The sequence below is a fragment of the Triturus cristatus genome, chromosome 8, assembly GCF_964204655.1.
Source record: "Triturus cristatus chromosome 8, aTriCri1.1, whole genome shotgun sequence".
Taxonomy (NCBI): domain Eukaryota; kingdom Metazoa; phylum Chordata; class Amphibia; order Caudata; family Salamandridae; genus Triturus; species Triturus cristatus.
The window spans coordinates 1,099,316,063-1,099,329,322 of NC_140591.1; the positions used below are offsets into that span (position 1 = coordinate 1,099,316,063).

The 13,260-nt window shown below is 42.8% G+C and overlaps 1 protein-coding gene across 1 annotated transcript in view; it reads right to left on the reverse strand.

Moving 5' to 3' along the window:
- Positions 1-13,260, reverse strand: part of SEPTIN10 (septin 10) — a 445,878-nt gene that overhangs the window by 9,798 nt on the left and 422,820 nt on the right. The window contains exon 10 of the mRNA XM_085622645.1: positions 4,704-4,888. Coding sequence (XP_085478771.1) covers positions 4,704-4,888 — 185 coding nt within the window. The remainder of the gene's footprint in view (positions 1-4,703; positions 4,889-13,260) is intronic.

Genomic DNA, 13,260 nt, shown 5'->3' on the forward strand with positions numbered 1-13,260 from the left:
GTTCCTCACACCAGTCCATATGATCTACAGACAATTCCTGGTGTTCTAAAGGGTCCATAGACCACTCCCAGTCCTATCCCGTGCCTGAAAAGTCCTGAAAATGACCCGGTGACAACATAGAACCTCTGGGTTCTACTGGTGCCGAGTTGGTGTTGAGTAACACCGATCCACCTCATCAGGGCTAAGGATGGAGCTGCCACCGCCGGTTGGCGCTGGTGGCACCGAAGGCAAGGGTCAGATCTATGAGGCACCCCTGCAATGTGGCAGGAGCCGATGGTGTAGTATCCAAAGGGGCCACTTCCGACCCCACAGGGCCCACTCAAACATGTGGCACATTGCCTCCTAAAAATTATGTTATTTGAGCAGGAGTTGCTCCAGCTCCTGGAGATGAAGGGAGGCCCGGATTTGGCCCTGGTTTCAGCTCCACAGAACTGAGCCTAGAGCCTCAGTTTGCCTTTCCTCATTTATTGATGGATGACAATCGAGACGAAGATGAAGTCTGTTTAGACTTCTTCTTTTTCTTGTGTCTATTCCCCGAGTCTCCTGAAGACCTCGCGTGGGAGGAAGTGGACTTGGGGATCTAAGAAGTCCCGCGACCTCCTCTTCTTTGATCGGGATATTCGCTGAGTCTCGCTGGCCGCTGACTGCCTGGCCGCAAAGAGCTTCATAGCACGCGACCACAAGGCCTTCGGAGCCATGGTCCGACAGTCCGAGCACAACTTCCAGTCATGGTTGCACGCGCGACACCAAAGACATACGAGGTGGGGGGCCGTTACCGACATGGCGTGACAGGCACCACACGTTTTAAAACATGTCTTCCTAGAAGACATCCCTTGACACACAAAAAAAGTTTTTGTTGGCAAAAAGTGGAAAAAACATGCCCAAAAGTGACAGATGGGTGGCTCTTCCTGGATCAGTTGGTTGTAAGCAAATGGGTGGATCCTGTTCAAAAGGCGGCCGCATCAGAGGCAGGACCCAATATGTGTTGGGCACTTACTCCTCAAGGAGCTGTACCCATGAGCTCTTGGTTCAACATGTTTGCCGGAGTTCTTTTGAGGAGGAACGACGCACTCATATTCGTAGTGTTAAAAATGATTTATTTAGTGCGGGTGATTAAGTCCACAGACAGGAAGAAAAGCAAAACAGCCGACACGTGTTTCGCCGGTGGCACCTACTTCGTGGAGGGCTTTCTCAAGGCAATGATTTATCCATGTATTACATACCACAGTCTAAAAAGCGTCCGATCTCGTCCCTGCGGTCCCAGATCAGTGCTTGACTGGCACGGAAAGAAAAGAACTGACATCCGCGTGCCTGGGTGGCGCCGATATAGGTGACCACACCGTCATAACTGATGCTAATGAAGCCGACAATGTCACGCGGAGCCGAATGGAGCCACTCGACATTGCGCGCAAGGAGTACTGCTCACGCAAACATTTCCGGATCCAACCTGGGGATTTCAAAGGTAAGGAATCTGCAGCTAGAAGTCTCTATCAGATTGTACTCTTTCAGTTTATGGATGATGAAGTGATAATTCACTCTAGGCGCATTTCTGAGAGCAGCAGTACAAGCTTGTGGTTCTATAAATACTGAGCAGACTAGCAATAATGCCCGATGTATTGCGTCTGTTATTTGATGGCACACTGAAATTCAGTTGATCATTTTTATAGACGGTTTTTATGTATTTTAGTATGTATTTTTAATGCGTGCATTTCTGCACTTTTATGGATACATTTGGTATTTGATTATTGTTATTTGAACTTGAAGTAAACACTGAGCAGTGAGGGATCAGTCAAAACAAAGCCCACGCACACAAGTTCCTACAGCACAGGAATTGTGGATGGGGAAAGACAATCACTTCCCTTAGCGACACCCCAAAAGTCATCTACCAAATCCAGAGGAGGAGGGATTTTGGCGAGGATCTGTAGGAAAGGTGATAGTCAGGGTGAGGTGTCTAAGTGGAAAAGTGGGTGAACTAGGAGTACCACTTATTTCTGGTGATGCAAGCCATTCAAGATGTGAAGAAACCTTCGGCAGTGTTAATTATGTGAAGTCCTTTAGGACACTTTAAACACCATTGACCAATCTCTCTTACTAAGTGTGTAGAGGAGGTTGCCACACTTGGTGTGCCAAATATATGGTTGGGCTCATTTAAAGAAAATAGGAATCAGATATTTTGGACCGGAAACAACATTTTTGACTAGTCCGTATTTTTCAGCTCCCTAAACTGTTTACTTGGGTGACCGCAAGACTCCGTCCTGTCCCAATCCCTATTTAATATGGAGCCACTGGATTAGTTTTCAAGGATGAATTATCTGAACTTTCAGATGTACATAACTGATAAGGAACTGGTGGTGAAAATGGGAAACAAGCAGGTATATATCTTTACAGACTGCCTGATGAGCAGCAAAAGGTAGGTGGGCTAATGTATGCTTGCATTTAATGGGACAGATACTAAAGTCAGGATGTTGGGATTAGATGGGGCCGGATTTTCATATTTCCTCTGGGTCTCCTTTTTTATTCTGCCTCAGAAACATTTTTTGTGGTACGAACAGGCAGATTCTGTAGACGGCCAAGGCCTGCACTTATAGAAGGTAACTGGCTAAGAGCACCTCCTGAGCACGCAAGTCACTGAAGCTCTCATTAGAATGTTAGTGCACTCAAGGTTGGACTATGGAAATCACTGTACATCCTCCACCAACACTATGCCAATATGTGGCTGAGCAGGAATAAAATCAGGTAAGGGCTATTTTGAATTATACCTGGCAGATCACATCACTCAAGTTTCCCACTGTTTGATTTCCAAAAACAGTCATGGGTACCCTTTGCATTATTAACAATGGCTCACAAAACAGTACATTAAGTGGGACCAAGAAACCTGAGGGACTATTTTCTGCTCTATGTGGCAGGGTGGGCCAATGAGATCCAGAATCTCTCTAACCATTATGCTGTCCAGAAAGCAGAAAGTCTACAGAGATAGCCCATCACTGAGGAACCAATGAGCCAAACTGAGGAATGGACCTCTATTACATCAAAAAGCCTCTTTTCTCTTCCCCTGTATTCCTGTGCTTGAGGTAAGCTCTTCCCCCGAGTACTAGTACTCCAGTCGGGATGACCTACACATCAGACATTAAGAACACCTCCCACAAGTTTTTTTATTTGAAGCATGTCTTGAAATGAATACTGCGGCATCTCCTAAAAGATTTTCCTTTCACCCTTGGAATTATTCAACCTCTTACTGCGTTCTACAGACACCGTAGGTTAGTGATAACTGGAAGGAGACTTTGATGTTACTTGTTTGTATTTTGGGAGTTCTGTTGCCCATATACTGACCCCTGCCCCAGGGATTCTGCCACAGCCTAAAGTTGTGTTGTAACAACTGTGTCTTGTGCCATCCTGTCAGAACCTTTATATTATATTGTTGTTGCAAATTGTGGAGCATTGACATCTGCTATAGGACAATGGATCAAGAACAGTTTCATGATGATTCTTTTGGCTCTAACAAAATAAAGGTACTGTGCCATTCATGTGCTGATGTTTACTACTGTGCCACGGATATGTTGACTGTTTATCACCGTCATTAGTTACAAGAGTAAATCTGTATGTCTCATTTCCTGTAGAATGTTACCATTCAATTGAAATACCCGTAAATTAAAAAACTGAATGCAAATATAAGGTAATACAATTTCAAATAGGAACATTAATGTTGTGTTCTGTTTAGTATAAAAAACATAATTCGTGAGAGACTGAAGAAAATCAGAGAGAACCTACATCTGACGAGACGATCTGCATGAGTCTGCTTTCACTTATCCAAATACCCCTTCCCCACAATTTACTGTCAGCACCCAACACAGTCTTGGACGTGTTCAGCACTGTCGACAGGGAAGGAGACTAGTGAGCTCCACGTTGTTCCCTAAGCAACGTTCGTATCTCTATGTTAGTTGTCTCAGGAGTCCGACACATATATTATTTGATGCATTTTGTCCACCTTAGACAATTCCTTCTGCCCTTTTATTATGTTAATGATGCAGGTATTGAGCAAGTCAACATATCACCCAACTGAGCTCTGTCATAACACATGAGCATTACTTCTCTATAAGTCTTGCTCATGCACAGAATGATGCTGCAGCTATCTTAAGGTTCTACTATCTCTAGTACCTTCCTATATGTATCAGGTAGAGTCTCTGTCTTTTCTTCTATATTAGAGATACTCTTCATAGCTGTAGTGAAAATCACCATATTAGGTTCTAATGTTCTCCATGCCCACACATGCCAGGACAATGTGTGTGATGGTAAGCACATCTGTTGTTGGCTGTTGTACAACTGGCATTATTTTTAGAGAACATCCAACAATTTTCAGTACTAAGACAGTGCGAAAGATTCTTAACAATTGCTTTTTACAAACATGTTATGTTTACTAATGGCAATACTGCTGCTGTATAGCAAGGGCTTGAATGAATGAAATGGTTCAAACTCAACTTACATTTCACTTCATTACTTTTACCTTAGCCATGCTAGTTGTGCAACAAGGTAGTCCTTGAATGTGCATAAGGTAAGGACTAGGTACGAAGAAAAAGAAGAAGGGAAGTGGAGGGAGCAGAAAGATACAAAGGCCAGATTCTGAACAGAGACAAATATGTGACTAAGATTAGATGGCTTGTTGGCATTAAAAGTGAAATGGGAATACCACTCAATTGTCGACTTACTTTTTACGATCCTTTTTTAAGCTGGTATTGAAGGACCCTCCAGAACTTGGGGATTGTAGTAATTCATTTGCCATCTTCTTTTTATTGAATAAAATCATCTCATCTTCCAACTGCTTCCTTTTTTCTTCCAACTTGAGTCTTTCATCTTGATGAAGTCTCTTGAGTTGTTCAAATTTGCACTGCAACTGTTAAAACAATGATAAGGTGCAGTTTGGATGAGATCGCTGTGGCAGCTTTCTCTTTGCAAAATAAAGAATACATTTAAAAAATGGTTTGACCAGAATTAAATGATACACTATGTTTTAAGCCCACATTTCAGTTAAAGGAAAGTGCAGTAACATTAATGATCCTTTTTCTAGCTATTCTAATGGGGAATTTAAGATTCTCAAGGATTATGCCTTCTCAAAATCTTTACTGCTGACACCAGTTTTATCAAAAACATTAAGGGCCAGATATACTAATCATTTTAACAGTTGCAAACACTCCTATTTGGTATTTGGAACAGTTAAAAAAAATGTTTTAATGTAACAATCCCATTGTAGAAGTCAGTAACTTTTACCAACTGCTGAAATAAGACTGCAACCCCATACCGCTTTGGCATTTGGAATGGATGTGGTGTGGAGATCACATCCAGATACCAAGTCAGTATAACATGTATCCATGCTTTTTGACCGTAATCTGACCTCCTTGGCTCCAGAGTTGGGGTCGTAATGCATTTGCTAAAGACAAGGCACCCACTTAGTACTTCTTTCTTTTTATGAATCTATAAAAAAAGAAGTTTGTTTGGGAGTTGGTAGCTGTCTAGTGTAGGGTGGCTGACCTTAGCAGGCCACATCCCTGTGATATCACAATTTGTGACCAACCTGACTAACACTGATACAGTAGGTCGGAGTGCGAACCACTCTGAAACAGAATTTTAAGAAATGACCTATTGGTATACAGTTCCGTTTGTAAAATTCCTTACTTCTTAAAAAAAAACATCAGTCGCAAATTGCAATTTGAGTTTTATGATTAGTTGCCACGATCACTATTTTAAAGCCCAATAATAAGTCTCAATGTTTTTTCACAGAAGCTCTCATTCTCTGAGCCCACATTTAGCAAACTTCTTTCATAGCAAATTAAAATGACACATTTCTGCCTCAAGCCTCATTCCGATTTGTGTTTGTGTCTTGGATCATCTGTTTTGCAGTAATACCTGATATCATCTCTATGGACAATTTTCTACCTCAGATGACGGCTTCCTCCAACCATAGATGGTTTATGTGTTTCATACGGGACATTCAATCGCTCAGCCAGTGTTCTGTCTTCCTCCACATTTTATGAAGAAGGAAGAGATTGCATCACTCAGAGCCTCATCGGGCTCTCTGCTTTTACCCTTACAGAACTTGGGATCATAATGTTAATGATAAGATGTTCCTTGATTTTGCAGATGCCAGAAAGGGTAAGGTGGCTCAGGGTAAGAAGGAATTGTCCTATGTATCATGTTGTGCTATTTAATTGCTAAGAATATGCCCCCTGCAGGCATCAATATGTTAGGTAAACAATGGTTCACTAGGATGTTTATCCCCGTGATATGAAAAGAAAGAAGAACTTGCTTCTCTTAGTAGAAGACCAAGAGTATATACACTTCTACAATACCAAGGCATACAGTAAAGGCAGGATTTTTTGCAATGAATTCATTCATTAAAAATTGCAAATTAAATATACGCTCGTTTTTGTAGAAAAGATTCAGTGCTCATGCTTGCGGTGAAGAAAGGTGCAGTGAAGAGTGAAGAGATAAAAACAAAGTGCATCACAATTAAAAAAGACATAGGACTCCTTTTTATAGAAAACATTTACAGCAATATGTTAGGGGTCTCTATAGGTTTGTTGTCGATGGCGTTTCAAACTTGTTTGATAGACGGTTATCATCAGGATGGGAGCAAGAGCGTCCAGTTTCTGGTATGGGGGAAGGCGATCCTTCAAGACTTCGCAGGAACATGCAAGGGATGGCAATTAGTGTCCTTGTGGACAAAAACAAATTGTCCTCCTTTCGGCGATTAGAGTGCTATTTAGTATGATCACTTAATTGCAAAATGTTCTTCAATTGCCAGCCGGCATGAGGAGAGGACTGCAGCAGCAGCTATCTAGTCCATGGTAGCCTGGTTCCAGTTACCGGAATCCTGAGGGAGTGACAAACACAGGGCATGGGAAGACAAGCGAAAACTTATGAGATCAATATTTCAGGCAGCCTTATTGTTGTATAGAAAATCTGCCATCTGCTGTGTGAATCGGGAATCATGCAGTGTGACTAATTCAAGCTTATCATTGGGGAACCGGTGCTGGAGAATTTGCAGGAACTTGGCGTCTTCAGTTGGAGAGCAGGACGGCAATGCTGGTAGTAGAATAATGGAGCCACAGGAACGCGTGCTCCGGATCAGCTGGGGCACAGGGATAGGCAGGAATAGGGAAATCCTGTCCTGTTCAAGTTAAACGTATACCTAGCCCTACATGCCTACAATCCAAGGGACATTTTCTAGTTTCACATTTCTTTAACCATGTGACCTGTTGCCACAATCACTATTTCAAGGCCGAATATAAGTATCACTGTTGCTTCACAGAAGCTCTCATTCTTTGAGCCCACATTTAGTGAACTTCTGTCATAGCAACTTGAATCACATATTTCTGCTTCAAGCCTCATTCTGATGTTTGTTTGTGTCTTGGCTCATCTGTTTTGCATTAAAACTTAATATGATCCTAGTGGACAATTTACTACCTCGGATGAGGGCTTCCTCCATACCATTGATGGTTTCTGTGTTTCATGCGGGACAGTCGATTACTCTACCAGTGTTCTTTCTTCCTCCACACTTTATGAAAAAGGAAACAAGATTGCATCACTCGGAGCCTCATTGGGCGATCGGCTTTTACCCTTACAGAACTTGGGACCATCATGTTAATGACCAGACGTTCCTTGATTTTGCAGGTGCCAGAAAGGGTAATGTGATTCAGAGGAAGAATAAATTGTCCTATGCATCATGTTGTGCTATTCCATTGCTAAGAAAATGCCCAGTGCAGGCAGCAGGGAGCATTCCACCATGGCCAAGCGTGTTTCTTGTTCTGAACATCTGTCAGGCTATGATGTGGTTTTTGGTGTACACTTTTACCACACAATATTACTTCAACTCTGAAGTCTGCATAGATGGTAATTTTGTCAGGTTCATACTGCAAGACTTTTTGGTATGATCAACTCCTCAGTCTTTCCATGGAGCTACTGCTTTGATATAAAATAAAAATTTGCAGGTAAAAGTTTTCATCAGAAGAGGGTACCTGCCTACCGTAGTAACTTTATGATGGATACTGTCAGCTTCCTCACTGCCTGCTTACCCATTTTGAATAATATTCTTTAAGATTTTGCTGATAAGGTCCAATAGAAGTTCTGTTGGGTATAACGGCATTACTCAGTCTATTGTGCCAGTCTCATTTCGTCCTCTGGTGTGATAAAAAGGGCAGGAAGCGACATCAGCAAGCTGAATAGGGTTCTATATTTCTCAGTGAGTGCATATCCAGAAAGGGGTCTTGAGCTGAGGCTTGAGTCACACAAAACCACCTAGCTACGAAGAGGAACTGCTGCAAAAATTACATATCCAGTCTGATGCCCAGGAGGATTTTTAAGAAGTGGAAACTGCATGTAAATGTAGCCATCAAAATTTGGAGACAAATTTGTGGCCTTGATAATTACCTTCAATCTGGCTATCACTAAAAGGCACTGAAACCATCATCACTGTCCATGAGACCAAGTGTCCTCCTTACTAACCGTGTGTATTTCAGACTGCGGCTTTATCCATCTGATACATCGAGCCAAAGTGGACGATGACACCATAAAAAAATATTTTCTTGGTGAAAATCAACAACTGTGAGTTCACACAAGACTGAAGGACCATGTACGATTTCTTTCTAAACTTTAGGCTCTGCAGTACACAGGCTTGTTTCAACTAAAAACTAGGCTTAACGTAAGAATTACTGACAGACCTGAACTTGTTCTCCAACTGTTAGCCATTCAGCAAATGTGACCTTTGAGATCGCCAATATCATCATAATGATGGTTCTGCATGTTTTCCTTCACCTGACGTTGCAAAGAAAATTTAGGACATAAACCAGATCCACTGCAAATCGACTGCAATTGAACTATAAAATACTGTTTCATACACCAATTAGCTCAACTATCGCCTTCAGATCTCCTGAAACCCTACAAGCCACAACACCGCCATGAATAAAAACAACCTCCATCTGAGACCTAGCTAAGGACGAAAACCCACAACTCCTTCTTGTGACCCCGACCTCGTCCCTGCAAGACCATTAACTTACGCTGAATGTATGTATGATCCGCCTGTCATTAGAATAATTAGACCATTACACGCATAGCCTTCCTGGCTCTACTGGACGCTCTTGTTGCTATTAAGTTTTATGAGTAAATGTTTTATACATGATCAGCTATTAGATTCTGATGCATAGCAATTGCCACGACGACCAAAGCTCCATCTTTGACAGACTTGTTGTTGAGCCCTGAATATCAGTAATGTACTGAAACACATGGATAGAATGATATTTTTCTTTTTTACATGATGAATACTTAGAGATTGTTGATGTCTACAGGCCCGACGAAACGCATATGTGTATCAGTTGAAATTAAAATTTAAACTCAATAAAAAAAGATATATTTTAAACTATCCCCTTCAGATTTCCAACTATCAATAGTAAGTGGTGCCAAGGACTCTTAAAAGAGCATGCCCATTGGGCCAGACTGTCTAACATCCTCCCCACAGACTGATGAAGCAGAAGCTAAAATACTTTTTTTTTTTACTCTAGGATTCATCAGCACGTATTTATCCTGAAGGAGAAAAAACAGAAAATTCCAGGAAACTTCTGAAAATAATTGGAATCTCAATGACCTATCATCACCAATGATGATATTTGCTTTTTTGCTTGCAGGATTCAGACCTGCTGGCATAGCTGAGAATAGAGGAAAGGTATAACTGACCCCTTCGCCCAAACCTAGCAGGAATGGCTATAATCCCTCTGTTTCAAAGATCAATCTCCAAATGAAAAATTTTGGAAACTAAGGGCTGATCCCTTCTGAAGGGCCTACATAAGTTTTCTAAACCACATACTATTTTCTTGTTAGTAATTTTAATATAACAGAGGTAGGAAATACTAAACAATTAGATTATATTGGATTTAAAAGATTTCACCCCTGGGCTATTAGTACCTCCAATCCCATTCACCTGCCAGCTTTACAGTGTTGGCCCCTGTGTCTAGGGCAGCCCCCTCCCATAAGTCGGGTTTAGACAAAATTATGCAGAGGTGCAAGTTTTACTAAGCAGTTGACCTTATGCAACTGATACATTAGTTCATAAAGTTCTTTACTGCTAAGGTTAATTTAGTATTGTGGTTTGGCTTTCCTGGCGTTTACAGTCTCTCATTCTCTGTAGACCATGCCCGCTGTTACCAACTCGCCAAAGGTCTCGGCCCGGCGGGAGGCAGTTGGTGTGTGCATCTGCATACACTGGTCTGTGTTTTGGGTGATGTCTCCAACTGCAGCTGTGGTCAAATTTCCTATGGATCGCTTCAGGTGTTGGATTGGTAGGTTGGGTAGGCTGAGCTTTGGGAGATGAGACTTTTGTGCCATGCATCTGTGGCAGGTGTGACCTCTGGGCCAGGTGTCTTTGACAGTTATAGCCTCTTTGCCTGGCATCGCTAGCAGGTGAAGCTTCTGGGCCAAGACAGATGTCTTGCTTCAGGAGCAACTGGTCCATTGTGGTTGTGCCACATGCTGGCAGCATCAGTCTTGTGACTGTAAATGCCAATTGGCACAGAGCTATGCACCGGGTTGTGGGAGAACGGATGACCTCTTACAGCACAGGTTGATCCCGATGTCGCTCCCAATGGATAGCCAGCTTCTTCTTAAGACTTCATATACCAGGGGGACACAGCTGGGCTTCACCTTCTGGGCTGTCTCTCCTCCTACAGGGTGAAGCACTCTTCTTCCCTTTCTGAACAAGCAGGCAGATGTCTAAGCCCTAGGGAGGTCCACAGCTTCTCCAGCAAGCTGCAGACTGCAGAGGATGCCCCATCCTTCTGGGAGAGTAGCCGTAATGAAGACACCAGTCCTGGTTGCACAGCAGCTCTTTATGTTGAGCCCCTTTTCTTTGTCAAGAATAACTGGAACTGAAAAAGAGGGGTAATTACACTCCCTCTTTTATACATATTTTCAAGAGAGGGGAACGTGAATACACTGTATAAGGTCCCAGGGTCAGTTTGAGGCACTTTCCTTTCAAATCTTATTTTTCTGTAGCAGTGCAAACTCGGCCTTTGTGAGAGTGCGGACATTAAAAAAAAAAGTCTTTATTTCAGAATTTTTTGTTCTTGACGGCACACATTTATACATGGACTTCATGCATGTTCAAATAGGGTTAACCAGGATTAATTAAACATTGTCCTGCTTATTACATTACACTTTCTGCCAGGATACATTAAGAGCATGCATAATAAACATGAAACGTTTGGAAAAATGTGAACTTAGCAGACATTCAACAATGCACGGTTATTAAGACAGCAAGTTCCGAGAGATACCTTGTGCGACTGAAGAAATGTAGAAGCAATTTGCAGTATGGCAGAATTACAACAAACATATGATACATCATAGAAAGACATGTAGCTGTTTATATTACTCAGGGCTAACAATACTGCATCAATAGGACATAGCAAAGGGGAAGAGGATATTACCAAGTTGGGGTATGGTCATGCACTGGATGTTGGGCTGTATCACAGTTGCCAAGGTGGCCTTCTTGTTACTAGGACAGTGTTTAGGGTGTCCAGAGATCCAAGGCTGATTAAGTGCTCATACCATTGTTGCGCGAGAGGATTTTTCAGATGACTCCATATTTCGTCCCTGAGTAAAGCTGTGCTTTCCACTTCTCTGTCTCCAAAGAGGCACCCACGGGGACCATGTGGTCTTCCAATGAAGTGTTGAAGTGCATTTTGCAAGCAAGATCAAGGAATCTAGCTGTATGGTTTACTCATTTTTTAGAGCATAACATAACGGATTCCAGGGCATAGACTTCCCAAGTATGCAATGATCGGAGTTCGGTGACCTGCTTCAATTGTGTCACTATTGAACAAGTTATTTACCTTCGGTAACACTTTTTCTGGTGGATACAGTATCTGCCTGTGGATTCCTCACCTTTTGATTACCCCCTGCACCAGCATTCCGCGTAAATTCTTTCGACATAATAGCACGGCTCTGCTCGTGACTCCGTATGATGTCATCGGAGCCATAAGATGACCTCGTCGGCGTGCTGACGAACAAGTTACTTACCTTGGGTAACGCTTTTTCTGGTGGATACAGTATCTGCCTGTGGATTCCTCACCTTGTGAATATCCCCTGCGCCAGCATTCCACGGAACTTTTCTTCCCCAGCATTCCACGTCGACGTGGGCGACGTCACAATACATCGGCTCCGCACGCGACTCCGTACGACGTCATCGGAGCCATAAGAAGCCCACGTCGGCGTGATGACGTCAGTTCCACCCATTTTTTCCGTGCCTTCGAGGCGAACAGGTGAACCAACGACAACTCCAAGTATACACAGTATACAGAATACCAATACATATACATAGCATACAAAAACAAAGGAATGCTAATCAAACAAGCATTTCCTACAAATGTACAAGAGAATATACAAACATTTCAAACAAGACCTATTCCATGGTATACAAAGGTGGACAACGGGGAGGCGGGTGGGTCAGTGAGGAATCCACAGGCAGATACTGTATCCACCAGAAAAAGCGTTACCGAAGGTAAGTAACTTGTTCTTCTGATGGATACATCTGCCTGTGGATTCCTCACCTTGTGAATAGATTCCCACAGCAGTCCCCACTCCCGGAGGAGGGTGTCCACCTTTCTATACCAGAAAGTCTTGCAAGACAGAACGCACGAAGTGGCCCTCCCTCCTCATCTCAGAGTCCAAGCAATAATGCTTTGCGAAAGTATGGAGGGAGGCCCAAGTCGCGGCCTTACAAATATCTGCCACAGGAACACCCAGGGCCAGAGCAGATGTTGAAGACTTAGCTCTAGTAGAGTGAGCACGAATACCCTCAGGAGGAGTCTTACCAGCCAGGGCGTAGCAGATCTTGATGGTCAGTATAATCCATCTTGACAGCGTGCGCTTGTGCACCGCTTTACCTTTAGAACGACCAACGTAGCCAATAAAAAGCTGGTCATCAATACGAAAGTCCTTGGTCCTGTCCAAATAAAAACTCATAGCCCTCTTCGGGTCAAGGCGATGGAGTCTTTCTTCTTCTTTGGAAGGATGAGGGGGTGGATAAAAAACAGGGAGGGTAATAGACTGCCCCAAATGGAAAGGAGTAACAACTTTTGGCAGGAAAGCAGCCCTGGTCCTGAGAACCATCCTTTCAGCATGTAAGGTAAGAAAAGGAGGTTTGGAACTAAGAGCTTGAAGCTCACTCACCCTCCTTGCCGAGGTTATGGCTACAAGAAAAACCACCTTAAAGGACAACAG